Below are 19,946 nucleotides of genomic sequence, written 5' to 3'. Positions count from 1 at the left end.
AAAACAAAAGCGTGCCAAACAAACCACGTCTTTCATTAGCAACCACACAAAAGCCCACAATTTAAGCTCCAAGAGGAGAGATGAGATAAGATGAGATGGGGGGGTGGGGGGGGGGGGGGAAATGGTGTGAACAGCATTTCGGCTTCTTGACTCCTCCTGCGCGGACGAGGAGGCGGGACTCGGTGCACCTAAACAGACGGAGGGGTTATGCATTGTGCACAGTCTGTCAGTGCTGCATCCACCGAGGAGGCGGAGGAGGAGGAGGAGGAGACGACGAGGGCCACGCATTAACCCCGAGCAGTGAAACGTGCAGGGAGGACCAATCGGTCCTCATCTCGGCACCGTTCGTTTTTCCTGGACGGTACGCGGTCGCTCGTTTTGTCGCCACCGTTTGCCGAAGCTCTGCCGGAGGGGGGCGAGAAAAAAGCGATCTGGACTCGGATCGGTCGGTGGCGGAAGGGACGTGATATGAACCCCTCATCGGCTTAGGCGGCGGTGCAGCTAAAATAGCACTGTTTTCCGTGTGGTGGGGGGGGAGGAGGAGGAGGAGGCGGGGGGCGGCCAGTTCACGGAGGATCAGAGAGGACATTTGTATCCATTAACCTGCAGCCCGAAGGCCGAAGAAGAAGAAGAAGAAGCAGGGGGAAAAAACACCCCCCTGGAACCTGTAGCGATGCCCGGGTTTGATTACAAGTTCCTGGAAAAGCCAAAGAGACGGTTCCAGTGTCCGCTCTGCAGCAAGGCGATGAGGGAGCCCGTCCAGGTGTCTACCTGTGGACATCGCTTCTGTGACACCTGTCTGCAAGAGTTTCTGAGGTAAGCCTCCTCCGTGCAGGCGATATCCGAGACACCAGAGCAGCAGCCTCGTTCGGTTTCGGTCGAGCCACAGCAAATAAAGGACGTGTAGGTGTGTCCTCCTCAGGTCCTCACCTTTTCCTCTTCCTCGGTAGTCGTTGTTTTCGTGTTGCATGCTGCTGCGCGATAAGCGGCACCCAAACGGGGGGCCTGGTAATCAGCGCCTGCGTTGCTTCAGCTTCATGTGTGCGCTCCTCTGTTATTGGATCAGTCGTGTGGGTGCTTTTGTTGGCCAGGTAGAGGATGTTGTCATTGTTGTGCTCAAGGGAAAAGCTTTTGTTGTTGCTACATCAACCAAAAAAAAAAAGAGGCTCGCCATGATGAAGTGTTATTTTGTGTCAATCTTTATGGGGGTGACTTCCTGTTAATATATTTCATGTTGTGGTGTCCGGCCGAAGGGGCCCCTCCCTCCCCATCCTGGCTGGGTTTTTGCCCTCAGGGTGGCTGATGATGAGGGTGTGCGTGTGTGTGCTTGTGTGCGCGTGATAGTCTGCCCTTAGTCTAGGATTAGACAGATTCCTTCATTGGTGTCAGCCAGGGGGGCCACTGAGGGACCTTTCACTCAGAGGTCAGCAGTCAGATAGCCCCCCCCCGCCCCCCTCCTTCCCTCCCCTCATCCTCATCAGCTCAACATTAGTGTCTTGGAGAAAGAAAGTCTTTGTTTTAAATTTAGGTGGACCGTCCAAAAACAGTCACAAACAAGCATAAACTAAAGGGAAACGAATAACATAGAGATTAATCAATAAGAAAATGCAAGAAAAAATAGCTGAAAACCCTCCGCCTCTCTTTTATATGGTTGTAAACTGATTCTTTTTGGGGGTTTCGGACTATTGTTTCGACAAAGGCCATAGAAGACGCCAACGTAGGATCTGGGACATTTAGTGGACTAAAAGATTCATTGAAAAATCACCAAAAAGATTTGATTATAAACGTTGTTTTGGTTTTTAGTGCATGTCAATTATTTCTGAATTCATTGTTTCTTGGTTGACAGCACACCAAAAAATAAAAACAATAAAACATTTCATTCATGTGTTGAATGAATATGGATATTTCCTTATTTACAAAAAGCCCCCATTCTGATCTAGATGATATAGAAGAGCACCTCCCTTGCATGAATCAGGCCTTCAGTGATGCATTTGGAAAGATGAAGAGAGGTAGACGAAACAGAAACAGAGAGGTTTCCTCATTTAAAGCATTTAGTATAGCATTTTAATATTGTTAAAGTCAGAAGTTTCTAAAAGTGCTCTGTTCAAGTGAGTAATCAACTCTGGTCAGCGCTTTAGTTTCAGTAACAACATAACCAACATAATGGCAGGAAAGAGGAATATGTCCTTTGTGTCCGAATGACAGTCCGCTAGTTGAAAGTACGGGAACCGCCGAGTCCTGGAGTCGTTAGGAAGGCTCCTCTCGCTCAAGAGACAGCAGAAAAAAATTGCGTCAAGCTGAAAAGCAGAAACCGTGTGAACAAAGACAGCGAGGCGGGAACAATGTGTGATGCTGATCCATAAGTTCGGCCCGGCGCTTTGTCTGCCTCATCCGGCCCGCCTCCGTCTTTGTCCTTAACTTTACGCTCTTTTCATCCCTCCACAGACTGAATGACTGTAGCAAAAGTTCCCCACTTCCCCATGTGACTGTTACCTGTCTACATGAAGATCTAACAGCTGTTTTTACATCTGGGAGATCTGTTCATCTGTTCGCCTCCAGACAAATCTAAAACCAAGCTTAAAAATACCACTTTAGATAATAACGCAGCCTTCGTAAATGAGTTATAACTTGTAGCTTAGCGCTGCGCTCCACCAAAGAAACTCCCAGCTTACCACACTCTGTTTAACTGATCCGTAACAGTTCCACCAAAAAGGATCACACAAAAGCACCACTGTAAATGATGTGTTTTCCAAAAATGTGCAGCTCACAGGTATTATCCGGAAAGAAGTAATTCAGCATGAAGAAACAAACAAAGCAATCCTAGTCGTCTAACACCAAAACAGGAAACTACACTATATCCATCCATCCATCTTCAAACCGCTTATCCTGTACTCAGGGTCGCAGGGAACTTACACTATAAAATGTTATAAATCTTGCAACAGTTTTAAAACTTCCTTCGTCTCGTGACTGTTTAACCAATCAATCAAAACTCTGTATTCAACGTTGATAATTCCAACCCTTTATTAATTGTTGTTCTCCTGCAAGCTTGATGATTAAAACCATTACCAAATGGAAAATATAAACCAGCCAGTGAGATCTCTCACAACTTTTCAACTCAAAGGTTATTCTTGTAAAGCCTCAAACATCTATAAAGCATTAGTAAATGACTAATTAACCATAAATAAAGCTACTTATAGACTTTACAAAAGTGCTGCCCAATAAACATTTTATGATCAGATTGTGCATCAAATGGTTTGACGATTTCAAAACGCGTTACAATAATTCAGACTTTTGATATAATGACATGCATACTGATATGAAAGATGATTATTATTATTTCTCTAACAACATCTTCCAGATGTTACCTTATATACAAGTTCCTGTCTCACCTCTTACGTAGCACGAAGCTTAAGCCGACACTTCCATCAACGGTAAATTATATTTCAGCAGCTCTTCCGTCATCTTTAGTTCTAACGAACAGAAACAAAGCTGCTGTGTCATCTCTCCAATTAACAAAGTGTGCCTGGCGAGGCCACTTTCAGCCCTCTTGGCTGTCGAGTGCATCTTTTAGTTGGGAGTGTTCAAGTTTATTGAGGCTGACAGTGAATAGTTCGCTAATGCTTTGCCCATTGTGCAACTAGGTTGATACTTTTAGCTGTAATTATGGAAGACTGTGTAACATCCAGTCCGGGTTTGCTAGCCAATCTCGGCCCACTTTTGCTGCTCTGTTGCAACAAGACATGCAAGAATGCTACTGCATGGCATTTCTTCAGCGTTAATCATCCTTCATCCTCGATATCACCTCGTCGGCAAAACTCTAAATGCTAAACAATAAATGCTTTGTATCAAACTTTAATGTAGTTTTAAGGAAGATTTTATTGTTTATTCACGTATATTTAACAGTTGTAACTTCTCCTACGAAGACATATTTTATAGTATTGCAACAACGTGTTATTCTATTGTCGTTCATTATACATGAGTTGTAGTTGTTAATTTGTACAAACACACATATAGTATATACTGCTTTATAAGGCTAAAGTGTCACCCAATAAAAGGGTAAATCATGTATGTTCACTTCGTAGGTGGTCAAAATCAACTTTGAGGAAATGTACGAATAGTTTTTACTTCCCCGTGTTGTGTGTCAGAGCGCTGGCCTCGCCTGTGTCCATAGGCATGTGAACATGTGATGCCGATGGGCCCTGCTTCCGCTTTCAAGGAATGCTTACAAATACTTCACAGTCCTTGAGGCTGCCTGAGCTCCGAGGGGAGAGTCATGGGGCAAAAAGCGGCCCGGCCCTGCAGCCTCAACTGCAATCAGATATGAGTCACATGCTTCAGCAATTGAGTGTGACCAGGACGGCCTTTGTTTTGAACAAAAACACTCCTGGCTCTTCAGTAAAGGAGAATCTAACACCTAATGCTATGTAACACAATTGCCTTTACCGTGCGGGGGTTAAGTAGCCCCTCAGACATTCATGCCATTCCCCATGGCTCATCAGTCCCGGGTCCACACCGTAATGCCATGCAATGTGACAGCGCTGCAGTGCAGTGCCACGGCCTCGCCATGGGTGTAATTGGTTTGTTCTGCTCGGGAGCTTCTCCTGCCACGCAGTCGTGTAGCGCTGCAACTGCTGACTTAGACGGAGTCACGAGCAACTACAAAAGTGGGCTAGTATGAGAGAACTCTTCACGACTCGATTATTCACTGTCCAAAAGCCTGCGGGGGCTCGGGGAGTGTGGGGGGAGGGGGAAGAGGGGGGGGGGGGGGGTGTTTTTTCTTTTATTCTGGAGTCGAAGTGATTCATTTGAACTTTGAAACATCACAACATACACAATCAACAACATCAATAGTACTTTACTCTTTTACTTTTCGGCAGCACCATGTGTTATTTGAAGGAGTGAGAATAAATGATTGACATTACTACTACGATATATAGTCAAACTGATGGACTTTATTAATGGTTAATAAAATAATAATAGTACAATAATCAGGTTGAGCAATTTTCCAAAGAATCAAAATAAGTCAAACATGCCAATTGCAATCTCCAAAAAAGACCAAAGGACTTCTTTAAATGTGTTTTTTTAGCACAGATTAAATGAAGGAGATATGTCAATGAGCTCTAAAGGTTATTTCAGGTGGATTATGTTATACTCACAGAGAGAGAAAGGCAAAGTTTCCCCCGGTCTGTTGTCTTTTATTTTATGCTAATATAACTTCTGGCTGCAGCTTCACATTGACGTATTTCTTCCAAGACAACCAATAATCTCACAGTTTACAAAGCTCAAAAGGCACTTGTCCTGCTGGAGAATAAACACTACATACTACAACATTTATTTAGATTAATAACTGATCTGTAAACCATTAAAACACATAATAAAGGGTGATTTGTTGGAAAGTAGTCCCATAAACACCAAACGCTGCATCTCACTGCCGCCTCACTCTGTCAACATGTGCTAATCAAAGCTTTTTTCTCTCCTTTTAAACACATGATGAATCCGCTTCCATCCATTGTTCACGCAGCCGTGCAGAGGGATGTATAGAGAGGCACTTTGTTTTTTAAAGGGCTAAATGAAGCTGTGTGTTACATGGGTGCCCAATGTCGGGTGTAAGTCTGCCACTTGAGGCAGCTGGGGCTTTGTTTCTCAGTGGGTATCTGTATCTGAATGGGGGCAACGCCATGGATGGCTGATGAATGACTGTGTGTTCATTACCATCCCAGTGCTTCAGTCCCATCACAGAGACATGCACAGTCCCCTGCAGGTGTCCTTGGGCTGCGCAGGCATCCTTGGTCCAGATCCGGACCGTTTAGGGAGGGGGGGGGGGCTCTGCTGTCCCATCCTGTGGTCAGCTAGCTTCACAGATAGAGATGCTGTGTTTAGCTGACTGAAAGCACTTTGGGGTCTGTGGTTCCTTCTCAGTGGTGTGCACTGAGGCTGCTGATGAACTTGGGGCGACAGAGCTGGAAGCAAGTAAATCTGAACACATCGCTGCAGAGAGGAAGACACTCACTCAGAGAAGAGATACAGCTGCGTCTGTGTGGGAAAAGAACAGTGCGTACTCTAAACTCTCTCCTGTAACTACACCTCCGTGATGTACCTGTAAAGTCAAGAGTCAAACCAGCTACTGTGAAGTTTTGCCGCCCACATGTTGCTCTTATTGCAGCGGCTGAATGTTCTTGAACTTTAAACGTCATCTCACTTATGGACTTTGAAACTAATGATCATACCAGAAGTCACTGATGTGTCAACTTTTCATTGCTCAATCGTCTGCAAATATTGTATTTTCTTAGTTAATTAATCAGAAAACAGCAACAGTTTGTCATTAGTTATTATTTCATTATTATTGTGAGGTTATCCAAAGTTATTAAGTTATTAAGTTTCCAATAATGTAAAACAGAGAATAAAACTAAAACCAGTTAGGGATCAACATCTTTGCTTAGAAAATGATTAACCTGTTATCTATAATCCTGCTAAATTTAGTGTCATCTCAAGTATGAGCAATGATACACATTAAAGGAGGCCCTGCACAAGCTGAAAATGAAAGCCTGACAATGAAACCCAAACAAGTAACCGGAAACGACCCTAAATCACAGTATTTTGTGGGTTTAAGAAAATTGATGTTGACATTGGATGGCCAGCAATTTCCCATATTTAGAAAAATCACAACCTAGTTTAAAATGTGTGACCTTTTACTTTGCATTAAATACAGAGAAGGTAGTATTACAGACAACCCAATAATTCTGACCAACACCGTGGTAAATGACACATGAGCCCATGTGAAGTTTGTTTACAAGCTCTGTAAACTTTCCCACCACGGAGTGTGGTAAAGAAAACTAACAGCGGATTAAAAATTGCTTATTTTATGGACAAAAGGATATTTGCAGAGGAAACTTCCGTAACTTAATAGATCTATTCTCGTCAATGCTACACAGATACAGTTTAGCTGCCCAAAAATTGTAATTTGCTGCTAGTCTCCTTGGAGGAAGCCGAGAGGCTTAAGAGATGCAGCTGTGACAATGACATCGCTGAGAAAGTGCCGTGACCATTTTTACACAGCTGCAGAGTTCCAGAAGAAATGTTATTGTGAGACTCATATTGTTACAGCTGTTTGAATGTAAAAAAATGGAGACTCTTAGAGGATGGAAGGGCATTTAAAGGACTCAGGTGGATTTTCTCATTGACTTGTTTCAGCTTCTCGTTGAGACAGGGAGGCCCTCTGTCGCTTTAAGGCCACAACATCTGTCTGCTGCAAGAGAGTTTATTAGAGACAGCCAGTTGAAGAATAATTTATCGCTTTTGAAAGACGCCTGAAATTGGCTGCTTTCATTTGAATCACAAGCAAAAGCCAGCAATCAGCCAGCTTCAGACAAAAAATGATCCTAAATTGTCCCCATGTTGAAAAACTTTGAGCCTCCACTCGACTTCTACATGACACAGTCTGTCTTTTCTGTTCCGTTTCGTCCAGTAGGTTTGTGATAGTTTAGACAAATAGATAATTTATGGTTTACAGAAAGCTGTGACTCATGCACATGCACAGAGAGAAAAGATAACTGACAGCAATTAGTTTGACTTCATGGTATGAAGACTCATCATCACCAGTTGGTTTGGTGGTTGGATCGGAAGTATTGTAGCTGTTGTGGAATTTAGCAAAATACAAATGTAATAATAGGTCAATAGTTCAAATTGTGGGTCTTCAGTATGATCTTTTTTTCATGTAAAATTCAAGGTTGACTACATCTAAGGCATTAATGTTGTAGCTTTATCTCTAATGTGTACTGTTTAAAACGTAACTATATTCACTAAGTCAGTAGCTGTTATCTGGAAACAAGGCGCTCTCTTTACAAAAAATTCCATCAGCGACGACTAACCCTTAAACACAGGGAAAACGAAACTAACGTCAGTTAAAGTGTGAATACAGCTGCCTGCAGAAGCCAGTTATAGACACGCCTCAACTTGCCCGATACGGGGTTCCTTTTAAATGAATCTCACAGCCTTTTGTGGCCAAACAAGTGCGGAAAGCATTTCAGCTATGCAGCAAAGCACCTTGCCGCTCGCACACAGCGAGCATGCTGGGATCGAGCCGCCAAAACCCCTGGCCAATTGGCTCAGGTCTGGGAAGCATGGCCGCTGCTTACACATGCCGGGGTATGCACGCTGTCTGAAAGCGCTATCTGAAAGATGAAGGTATGGTTATCATAACACGCGTGCACGCTCTCTGACTTGTCCCCACAAAACGCGTGACCCTCTCCAGGAGGTACGTAGTGAAGACAACACTTCTCAATTCTACAAAACCATTCCGTTGCTTAATCTTCTTCATCTGCGCTCTAGTCCCCGCCGTACTAACTGACCCCTTCAGCCAATCTGTTTGTGTTGTGCACAGGTCAGTGAAGCAGCCAGAACGCCGACTGTGTGAATGTGCACACAGCAGCACACACATGTTCAAGCTCCCACACTCATCATTCCAAAAGGATGGTTTTTCCTAATTTGCATAAAAGATTTAGGGATAACCGAATTTCCAAAACAGGGGTGTTCAACACTCAGACATCATTTGTTGATTAGTCGACTCAAACTTAATTGGCATCTACTTTAATCATCAGTTAACTCATTTTAATACACAAAAATATTTGGTTGTTTGAGCAATGTGTGAACTGTCTTTTTTCTTTTCTTATATGCTAGTTGTATACTTTGGGGTTTACTGTCAAATAACCGATGTAAGTCATGAGTCAACTTCTCTTGAAATTGAGTCAAACTGATGATTGTAACTAAACACATACTCCTTTTATTCTAGGAAGTGAAAGGTACGCATACTTATCTCCCATCTAACATAGAGGGAGGAAGCACATCCCGATTCATCATAAACACACTACTGAAATATTTCCACTTAATGAAGAAGCTGCAGATCTCTTCCAGATCTTACGTGTATTAGGGAGGTCCTCACTATCATGCGGCCGAGGGACCGCTGCAGTGGTTGCTGAGCTGACAGCGCGGCATCTGAGGAATCTGATTCTGAGGTCTGAAAGGAGGGCAGCTGGGACCGGAGAGGCCGGGGGGGAAGTGGGGGTCTCGCTGCCGAGGCACCTGTCCTCAGTGAAAGGCTCCTCTGTGGAGCCGAACAGGTGTCGGCAGAGCAGTTGAGCCCTTCGCTTGAAGCGAACACTCTGAATTATAGTCATTTATCCACAGCGGCCTAGTCAATGTTAAGGTCATTGTCCAGTTGCCCCTCGGCCTTTCCGCTTCCTTCATGCCAAGACTCTCCTACCTTCCTCTCGTCAGCTGGGCTGTTTACTGTGGTGGTCCTTTTAACCAAACAGCTCAATGACTCAAGTACACTAACTCCCTTGTGTTGTCTCGCAGCTCATTCTCACATATGTCAACACGGTAATGCTCTGAACTAACTTCGTCCTTCCTCTGCACAAGCCAACTATTGATCCTATGAAGTGCCGCACAGGAAGTTGCTCTCTGTCAGGTGCATGTCCATCAGTCAACTCGTTCAGGGTGGGGGAGCGCTTGTTTTTTAGACTTTCTCAGCCCATCGACTGCAGAAATGGCCCAGGATCGGTTGATTGTGATGGTAGATTAAAAAAAAAGGTGACCTTACTTGGCAACTTATTACAACAATTATTATTGTTATAGTATCTTTCGCTGGTGACTTTCATTAAAATCGTCAATAAAACATCACAAAAATCTCAAAGCAAATTAAAAGTAATACAGATTTGCTTCTACAAATGGTCATATTTGTCCAACCAAAAGTCCAGAACCAAAGTCTACTAAATGAGAAAAGGGAACACAGAAAACCTGTGTTGCAAAATTGAACAATAATGAAACAAATAAGTGATGCTCACACTGGATTTTGTGAATTATTCTTACTACTGTGTGACATCTCTATTTGTTGCTAATTCCTCTTTTTGTTTCCTTTCTTGCCCTCCTGTGCGCAGGTTGAAATACCCTGTAATTTATCTCATTGTTGCTCCCCGCAACAGGAGCATGTGGAAGAATTCATTCAATGTCGCTGAGGCGTTTTGAAACAAAGGAGACGACTTGACGTCAGCACCTCGCCTCGCTGAACAAAGACATTGCCTCCACAATGCAGAGAAGTGGACAAGTGCAGACGGAGCAGCTCTGAGCTGCCTCAGTCAGTCAGAGGAGAGCGTCCACATGCCACGGGGTGGTTTTCTCTCGTCGCTTCAATCTACTGTATGTGCAGGCCTACTCACCACAGCATGTCTGAGATTGCAGCAGATACTGGGAGCAGCGATTGTTTGTTTTATTGTTAATTAGTGCCTCTAATGCGCGTCTCTCGCCGTCTGCAAACCGTCTGGCTCCCTCCCTCCCTCCCTCCCTCCCTCACAAACACACACAGACACACATGCGCACATTTGCACACACACACACACCTAAAAAGCCCTCACCTTCCTTCCCAGTTACCATGGACACAAAAGCACAGCACCTAAAACTGTCACTGTCACATTTGTGCAATGTGCACAGGCCAGAATCCGCCAGCTGACAAATCAGGAAATGCAGCATTTTTCTGCTAGTGGTTCAATGGGAATGTAAATGGGACCAGAAGTAGAAATTCACATTATATAACACTGTTCTTTTTTTAGGAAAGCTGAGAGGGAAATGAGCTGCCAATTTGAATAGTTTTTTAAGGTGAAGAGCGTTGAGGAAGAAAGACGAGGTTAAGAGGAGACGAAAGTTTCTCTTCTGCCTGAGAGGAACGCAAGTGATTCATGAAACATCAGACTCATGGCTGTGCTTCCCACACTCAGCTGTGATAACGGTGGATCACAGTAAAGGAGGTCACAGACTCTGACAGGGGGGGAAATCCAAATAATGATCCCATCTCCATTCGGTCTTCGGTTCACTGTGACCTGGTTCCAAGTTCAAGTGATGCAAAAAACTTGTGTGCTTATCAGTTTCACAACTTCTAAAACACTCCCTGAGTCATCGTGTCGACACATAAAGCACATTTTCACACCTCTACTCTAAGATTAGACTCCACCTTCAGTTAATTATGTGTCACAAAGGGCGTTCGACATATTTCTTCTTCAAATTGTAGGATCGGACCAAAATAACTCCCACGTAAAGCTGATACGGTTTGCCCACATCTTCACATCTCCAGCTATCTTACGCACGGAAAGCAGGTCAGCTCGAGAGGTGTGTGAGTACTTTTGAATGATAGGACGGAAAAGGCTGCTGGTTAAAAGACCTGCTCTTTGCGCTCTTACCAAGGCTTTTATAGAGTCTGTGTTCAAAGATCCAACCATTAGAAAGAAACAACAAATGCTTCTCTCGTACACAAATCAAGACATTTCTATGAATACAAAATGGAGATGTTCATTTAACTCAATTTTGTGATGCGGATTACATCAGGTAACTTATAGGCGTGATTGCAGGTTCTTACATTTCCTTTTCTAGTGCATCGGTTGAACAGGTGCAGCTTGATTAAAAGATCTGGCTGTAAGATGTTGCTGGTTGGAGGGATTATATGCACTGACCACCTGCTGCCTTAATGCTAAAAAATAAGGAGGTACAAATCAGCCTTCCTGGACTTGATATAAGTTACTGTACTGTTTCTATGTATTTTTTTTATCCCTTTTAGCTTGTTTACAATAAACATCATTTCTGAGAAGTTATCACTTTGCAATAAAAGAACCATTTTAAGTGAAGGGCGATGAGAGCAGTGCCTCTTTGAGACTATTTCCCCCCCGGGGCATGAAACGGATTAACATGCAATAATATCCACTGTCGTCTTCGTCAGCTGTATGGGGTTCTTTTTGGCATTGAGAGCGAACTCGATGAAGTGAAGTGCTTACAAATTGCTAAATTGGTAAATCCATACAAAGCAGCAGCTCATCCTTATCCGCCTCTGGTGCCATGAGCTCATGTGTCTAAAGGTGCTGCTAAATCGTAAAACTTTACCTCAGAGTGGCCTCTGATCGATGCTTTTCCTCTGGTGGCCAACACCAGGGTAAGTCCTCTTTAAAGAGAAACCGTCCCTCTTGGCCTTTCGGTTGAGTGAGACGGATCTTGGTGGTTTTGAAACTCGTAAAACGAACCCTACAGAGAGCATCACGAGGTCGTTTCGCAGGAATTATGTGCTGTTCGAACCTGCTAACAAGCCATTGGCATATTCCTCTGCATTCTTCCACAGGACATGAGACCATCTTGACAAAAAAAAGGAATTTCAGCAGTTAATTCAAGCTGAAATCCACACTTAATTTAGGAAAAGGCTTGCAATGTGTCCTACTGTTGGATGACTACACACATGGCGTCTTAATTGGTTAAAGCAGCATGAAAGCTTTGGATGTTAAATCCTTTTTTAAATTTAAATGGCTTTTTAACCCAAACACCTGGTGGGTTTTTGTTGTTTCATATTTCATGAATGCACTTCCACTCCAAAACTTTCCTGCCATCAAACACCACGGCAATCTTTATCCGCTGCTATCAGAGAACGTGTGAGACAGATTAGCTTATGTTCACTATTAACCATCTGTCACGTTGTTTGCCAATCAACAACACATTAAATAAAAACGTATAAAATGCCTCCTTCTAGCCAGAGTTAGATAAGATCAATACTAGCTGTTCTAGATATGAAGCTATAACGTTACAGCTAGCAGCCGGTAAGCATTAAGACTGGAAACAGCTTTTTGTATGGATTAAACAAACAACGTATAAAGTGGGGCTTTTGTTACCAGCTATGCTGTTTCCCCTTTTCTCTCACGTATTCTAAGCTAATAGGCTCAACAGTTGCTTAGCAAAAAAGCAAATAAGCACGTTTTCAAGCTGCCCAGCTTGCTTTAAGTTTTGACGAACAAATTGAGAAATCACACCGAGCTGAACACCTGACCATCAGCGACTTTAATGACACTTTTAAGGCCATCACTGTAGCATTTACACGACCTTTGACTGAAAATGCATTTTCAGCTTAGGGGCCTTCGCGCACTGCTGCTTTCACAGTTAATCTGCATTAGGGCTGCGATTTAATGCCGGGCTTCTCGATGACTGCGACTGAATCATTAATGCCGTTCCTCCAGCGCCATATGCATACAGTTGGCAGTCAGCTCTCCCGTTTTAACAGACCAGGCGATGCCTTGGCAATCTCCGAGCTCCTCCGTCCTGTTGCAGACATTCCACAGGATTAGCCAGGCAGCGTCGCAGCTCCTCGAAGCCAGCCGCCATCGCCCTTTTGAGCAGAAATCTGTCCTCTGAAGCTGAGCTAAAATTAGACCAGCCATCTGTGATTAAAACAGCTAAAATTCACACACGTCAGGAGTCATTTATAGCATGTCACTGCTTCCATTTGGTCCGAGTTGGTGAACAGTTGATTACTCTTTTTCGCAAATGTGCGCCAGTGGATAGTAAAAATGGAAAGTGGGGTTTTTCACACGTGCTGCAACCTTGTTAGGGCTTTTAGCACTTTTTCACAGACCAGTAGGACCTTCTCACATGTGCGACATGTTAAAGCTCAGGACTTTCATTGATCTCTACGCGCAATCCTCCACCCACTTGGCCCCTCCACAAACCGCCCTTCAACCAGATCAAACGTAAGGCATCTCCTTTCAAGCCCTCCTTCCCTTTCATGTACGCAGTGCAGGCCCTCGTGAATGTGGGGACGCCTCCGTTATGGTGGTCTTTTTTTATTTGTGTTGCTGTGTGGGTGAGGAACGAATCCACTGCATTGCATGCATGAGCTCATCTCCCAATACAATTGATAGGACACTTCTCCCTCCAGCCCCCACCGCCGCCATTCTGCACCCAAATCAGCAGCAGTTGATGAAAGCGGATTGATTTCCCTGCACCTCGTGCATGCAGCGTTTAATATGAGGGGATGAAATCAACCAGAAACACCAAAGATCCTTCAACACTCCATGACATTCGCGGTTTTATTCATTTAATTTCTGAAGATTCTGTGTTGGTATGATGTAGCATGGCTGAGACTGAAATCCATGTATCATGTAAAGCAGTTCTTTTTTATGTAGTCAATTTATTTTCTGTCAAGCTACAACCCGTCATTTAGCATAGTTTAGCAGACAGATTTGAATGAGTTGGAAAAGGCTAGCGTTTCTCTATTAGAGCTCTCACACCTCCACATTTTGCTTATTAACAAATCATGTATGTTTTGTTTGATCTGTAAAAAAGTCTTTTGGAGAAGCCCAGCTGTTTGGGCCTGTTTCTGTCTTTTGGTAAACTAAGCTAAGCTCACACACTTGATCAAGAGTAATCAATCAGCTCATCTTTCTCCCTGAAAAACAGCAAATAATTAATTTCCCATGCCAGTTAAGAGGAAGTCAACGGAAGCAAACTAAGACGAGCTGGATTAGCATTTCATGTTGTAACCGTCCCCTCCGATAAAGACTCCACGTCAAAGCGCGATCACACTGATGGAAGGAGACAGTGCGAGGGGATTATAAATACTTCTAAGCGCTGTCTCCCCTCCTCACACACTTAAGGATGGATTAAGGCATCCTGCGGGCTTGTGCTCACCCTGCAGATGGCTGCTCCTCCTCCCTCTGACCCTCCATCCGTCCGTCCATTCAGCCATCCCTCCTTCCTTCTTTTCGATCTGTCTTTGCAGCCAGCTTGTTCTCTGGCAGGTGGCTCCTTCATTTACGCTTCGGTATCATGGCAGGAAGTTCTCCGAGCTACACCTCTGGCCGTTCCATGAGTATTCAGTGGTCACACATTCATGCTGACTCGTCGGATTTTGCCTCCCCTGCTTCGCTGATCTTTTTTTTTTCAAAGTATAAAAACAATTGCATAAACAAGTGAAAGGCGAAAATGTAAAATCCTGAATATGTTCTTTGTCATGACTTTCTAAGATTTTTATTTCTCTTCAACAGTGTATTCCCATTCAAGAAAAAAAGTTATCCACAAAAATGTTGTGTTGTAGTTGGGTTAAAATGTAAATCAGGCTCCATCAGGCTACAGCGTACATTATAATTTAGGTGTACTCTTTATCTGCTGCCGGTGCCACTGCAAAGTTGACATTTAGGAGAAACAAACCGAGAATTTGTTAACCTTTGGACGCTCTACAGCTGTGTGAACTTGCTCACAGATGGCTCGTGCTCAAAGATGTCAGAACGATGAGGTGAACTGCAAGGAGAAATGAATATCATTACATAAGCGCTGACGGATTGAGCGAGCACGGCCTCAGGTGTCCGAACCGTCACAACCTACCGTTTGTAAAATGTTCTCTGCATGTTACACAAAAGAGGAAACACAATCATCCACATGGGCTTTCTTTCGTTCCCGTTCCGTATTAGAAGTAAATGTAGCTCATAATAAATAACCTTATTTTATTTTGGGGTTTTTTCTTGGTCTAAATTTTGTCCAAGTGAGTGTGTTACATGGGGTGCTGGAGATGAAGCCAGGGAAAGAGGCCAGACATCCACCCACACACACACACACACACACACACACACACACACACACACACTACACTCTCGTAGTAGAGCTTTTCTTCCTCTTGCATCATTTTTTCCTGCTTTGGCAAAGCAACACACTAAAAAAAATTGTCTGAATAAGGAAAATAGATTTTTAACTGATTTTTTCCGCTCGCCTTTTAGGGGGCGTTCTAACACGCAGTCAGATTTAGTTTATTTCTGCCTTGTTGATGACCATGACCTGCAGGCTGTCACCCATTGTTACTTCATACGAAACAGCTGCCAGGGGCTGCAGGGACCAGCAGAGGAAGCTGAATAGGATTGTACAGGTGTCATATTCTGGACAAGCTTCTACTAAACTCGGCAAATAGGTTCCTGCCATCCATCAAGACTCTTACCGTGAAAGTTTTTTTTCATAAAATGAACAAAGCCTTGGATTTCACTTAAATTCACTAACTATTAAATGGTTATGCAATACTTGAAACACTGGATTACTATATCAGCTATTTGGTCTGTAAAAAAACGACAGAATTTGTACTTTACAAAGTAAGGAAAAAGCACACTGGAAAGAGGTTAAGCACACAGATGACCTCTTTAAATATTAATAAAATTGCAGCAGGGCAAGGGTTATACCAGTCCCATTAAACAGAAAAGAGGATTTACAGTAAGTATCCAGTGTTTAACTGGCCAAAAGGCTTTGCTGGGTGCTGAAAAATCATGATAGATGCTTGTCTCCCTGGCATCTGTTTTGTCTGACCAACAGATGGACCTTTAATTTTGTATCTTTCTCACGATTATTTTCATTAACAATTAATTATCTTCAACATCAATTGATCAATCTTAGGGGCAATGCAACATTAGAAAGCTTTAAAAATGGTTTCTCTAGAGCCCAAGTGACATCATCAGTTGCCTTAATATAGATATTACTTATATAAAACTACAATATTCAACATTTACGATAAGTCCAAGCCAGAGAATTACAAACATAGTTTTATTTCAGCTCCTTGCCAAAATTGGAATGACAGTAGCTGTTTTTTTTTACATCATAAGCATGTTAGCCATTGTTGTCAACCTTTTGATGATTTTAAAGGCAGATATTTGAAAAAGAAGGCCAACAGGTTGAGGTTTGTGTCATAGAACGCATTGCCGTCCCATGAGTCGAAGAGAACGTCCCCACAAACTTTGGAAGGGTTATTGCACAATATAATCTCCTAGCAAACCGCAGGTATAGACAGCTTATCCTGTGGGTGTTAAATCCCACACAAGATGCTGTCAGGGCACCACTCTGTGGATGTCCCACACAGAAAGCCTGAGACGGACCATTCGATCCACCTGTGTCGTCACTCTCTGTGAAAGTAGGAGCTGCTCCTCCCACTGCAGACAAACAAGGGAGCTCTGCGCTCGCATTGTATCAGGTTGCAGCAGTGGAAACGCCACCCGGCCTCAGCCCCCGTCACTCGACCCCGTTTAGGAGCCACTTTAGTCGCCACAGACTGCTCAAGTTAATCCAGCTCGAGGATGAGAGGAGGAGCGTCTGCAGGCTGGAACTTCTGCAGCTTTAAGGTCCTGGTAGCAAGAACGCATAGAGTTGTTTAAGATGTAACTCAGCCCAAACTTTGCAAATGACAAAATGTAAATATAAATATACAGGAAGATAATAGTATGCTAATTATGTTGGTCCTCCAATTAATATACGTACACCATTGCTCCAATTTTCTGAGCAACCAAGAAAATCCCTGACAGATCCCCATATTTCATTTGGACAAAATTACAGCAAAGTGTTTTGTTGTGGTGCTACAGCTTCAGAGACCGCTAAAAAGTAAATAATAATAATAATAATCAATTAAATCTGTAGAGAAGAAATTTGATTCCCCTTTGGGAGGTTTGTGTAAAGTGTTAGTAGCTGTCCAGAGTTACACATAGTACATCATCATCTGTTTAATGGGTCTACTTTCAGTTTACTTTAAGGGCAAAGTGTGTGGATTTGGTATCCAGTAAGTTTGAAGCTGCAGCAAACCAGCGCTTAACTTAGCGTAGCATAAAGACAGGAAACAGCTGTCCAAAGGAAACACCAGCACGTCTGAACCTCACTAATTTCAAAGGTGTCGCTGAATTTTTTTGGCATGTTCCCATAAACCTCAAAAGTAGGGCTGCAGCAAATGATTGACAAAAATAACCATGTGGTTGATAGATTAACATATAGGAATTTACTATATTTACTACAATGTAGGCCAAGGGAAAGCATTTAAGAAGCTGAAAAGTGATATTTTCAGTAAAATAAATTTGCTCGCTTCACCCCAAACTTCAAGATTACTTGATAGAAAGATAAAAAGGAAGAATATCACTCCAGTGTCTATATTGTTGGAGCTCATTATTGTTCAAAGTCATGACTGCACAGTCTTAAACACACAAACTGAAAACACGATGGATTTGGGGGGATTGTAGTAACTCTATCTGAAATAAAACTAGATCCCTTTTTTCTCTTCAACTTCCTGATTGAAGAATCGAGGAGTCTAGTTTCCTCTGTGAGCTCCATAGTCCAAACAGAGGACTCTGGTGGAATTCAAGACTTTGTTTGTGCATATTAATGTTAATCCTGGCTATAACTTGAAGAGACAAAAAAGGTCTCAGCGCAAGGATCAACATAAAAGCTGGTGGTGAGCTCCAGTGGGAGATAAGCAGGCAGTTCAGGCGAGGGTCCTTCATTCTATCTGAGAAAACACCTCATGAGACAGATGTCTGTTTAGAGTGTTAATGTGCCACAGACTCCAAAGGCCTCATGCTTTCGATTTAGTTTGTCTAGCGTGTCTCGGCAGCCCTGCCCTCTACGACGGCAAACACAGCGAGGTTTGTTTAGCAGTCTCTCGGTTAGTTAATAGAGAACAGGTTTCAAGGTCGCTGTCCCCAGCGATGCTCGCGCTGTGTGGCCCTCCGCTCTGCCCCGCTGAGATTAAACCTGAGGGATTTGTACCTCTCACCGTCTGCCTGTCAGGAGCCGGGCGCCCAGTGACGAAGCGTGTTGTGACGGCTGTCCTTGTGGTATCGCCGGGGATGAACGGACGGCTGTTTAATCTGCGCCTGAAAAGAAGATTTGGGCGGGGGGGGGGGGGTTGCAAAAAGAGGGGAGTAGGATTTAAGGTCCACGGCATTGATGGGTTTGACTAGTGGGTGTATTTCACCTGTAGAGGGTGAAATACACCCACTAGTCACGGTCGTCTCTGCAGCGGAGCAGCTGGGGGGCCTCGGCTGCTCTCGCAGTACGTGCAGACAGAGGGGGCGCGATGAAATTTTAATGAGGTGATTGTATTATTGTCAGTCTGCTGACCGGTCTTAAGCCGCTCCCCAGTGACACCCCGACGCGACCCTGAAACACTTGTTTATCGGCCTCGCACCCGGGATTTTCACTGACAACGGTGTGAACTGTGGTCAGAAACAAACACTTGTCGGTATGAAAAAGGCGGGCTGTTAGTGAGGTGCAAGCTCCCTCTTCCAAGGATGTGCACCCTCTGGGTTTTGTGTAACACACACATTTCTCCTTCAACAATTAGCTGATATAAAGAAACGGGTATGGCGAGCATTCATTTGGACTTACGCAACTTTCTGTATTTCTTTTAATCAGTATGCGACCCTATTTGTTCAGTTTTTCTGGTCATGCTGCTTTCCAGTCTCTTCTAGAACGCCCTCAGTAGTCAGAGAAGATGGATGTTATTGAACTGGAGCCGCGTTACACGTCGGCCAAACCTTTCACTGCTAATGTGCTGTCACAAAGCGGCACAGAGTTGGACTCACGAGCGACCGAGAGAGTCAAGCGGCATTATCAGCAGTGGGGCCCCACCGCGAAGAATGTGTGGCTGCGGGAGCTTCTTTGCGACCACGGGAGGAATCATCCTGACAGTCTGTGACTCGGCTCTTTTCGCCTGTCTGCCTCTCTGTGTGTCAGATACGGGGCCCGAGTCGGACGGGGGCCTCTGGCTGTCCCCTGTCCGGAGCTGAGAGCCTGTCGCTTGCGATCTCCTCTCGCGTGGTGTGGTTGCGGTGATCTCTGTGCTCCACGGTTTCCGGATGATTCCTGGCCGATGGGCGATGAGTCCTGTAAATGGTTTCACACACGTGAGGTGCTGACTGGGCTATCCCAGCCTCTAATCGATTGACCCTCTTTTACAGTCCTCTGTGGCTTGTTAATTGGACTCCAGCTCTCATGCTGGCGCAGTGACCCTAATGGAGGAGTATTACTGCTGTCTCGTCATGCATTAACCCCCTCCCCCCGCCCCTCCCCTTCCCCCTCCACCCCCTTTTTTTCATCAACCCTCCCTCTCAGGCCTAACCTTTGTCACCCCACCCCCTCCCCCCTTTCGGCAGCACGCTCACTCGTTTCGTGGCAGCTGGGTAGACGGAGCAAAGTGCACTCCCGTCCTGTCACATGCCGCTGTGCCTCTGGGAGCCGCGCGGTCAGATGACACTGCAGCCGACTACATTAAAGCCCCGAGAGAGAAACAGGGAGCGTTTGCGCACTGTTGTTCCTTAATTAGTTTTAACATAATTTAGTCATAACCAGGGTTT

At 44.1% G+C, this 19,946-nt stretch overlaps 1 protein-coding gene across 1 annotated transcript in view; it reads left to right on the top strand.

Moving 5' to 3' along the window:
* Positions 1 to 159: 159 nt before the first annotated feature.
* Positions 160 to 19,946, top strand: part of traf4a (tnf receptor-associated factor 4a) — a 29,910-nt gene continuing 10,123 nt past the window's right edge. The window contains exon 1 of the mRNA XM_037462595.2: positions 160 to 816. Within this exon, the coding sequence (XP_037318492.1) occupies positions 674 to 816 (143 nt within the window). The 5' untranslated portion in view covers positions 160 to 673. The remainder of the gene's footprint in view (positions 817 to 19,946) is intronic.

This window comes from Pungitius pungitius, chromosome 3 (assembly GCF_949316345.1).
Source record: "Pungitius pungitius chromosome 3, fPunPun2.1, whole genome shotgun sequence".
Classification (NCBI taxonomy): domain Eukaryota; kingdom Metazoa; phylum Chordata; class Actinopteri; order Perciformes; family Gasterosteidae; genus Pungitius; species Pungitius pungitius.
This window is presented reverse-complemented; position numbering and strand designations above follow the sequence as displayed.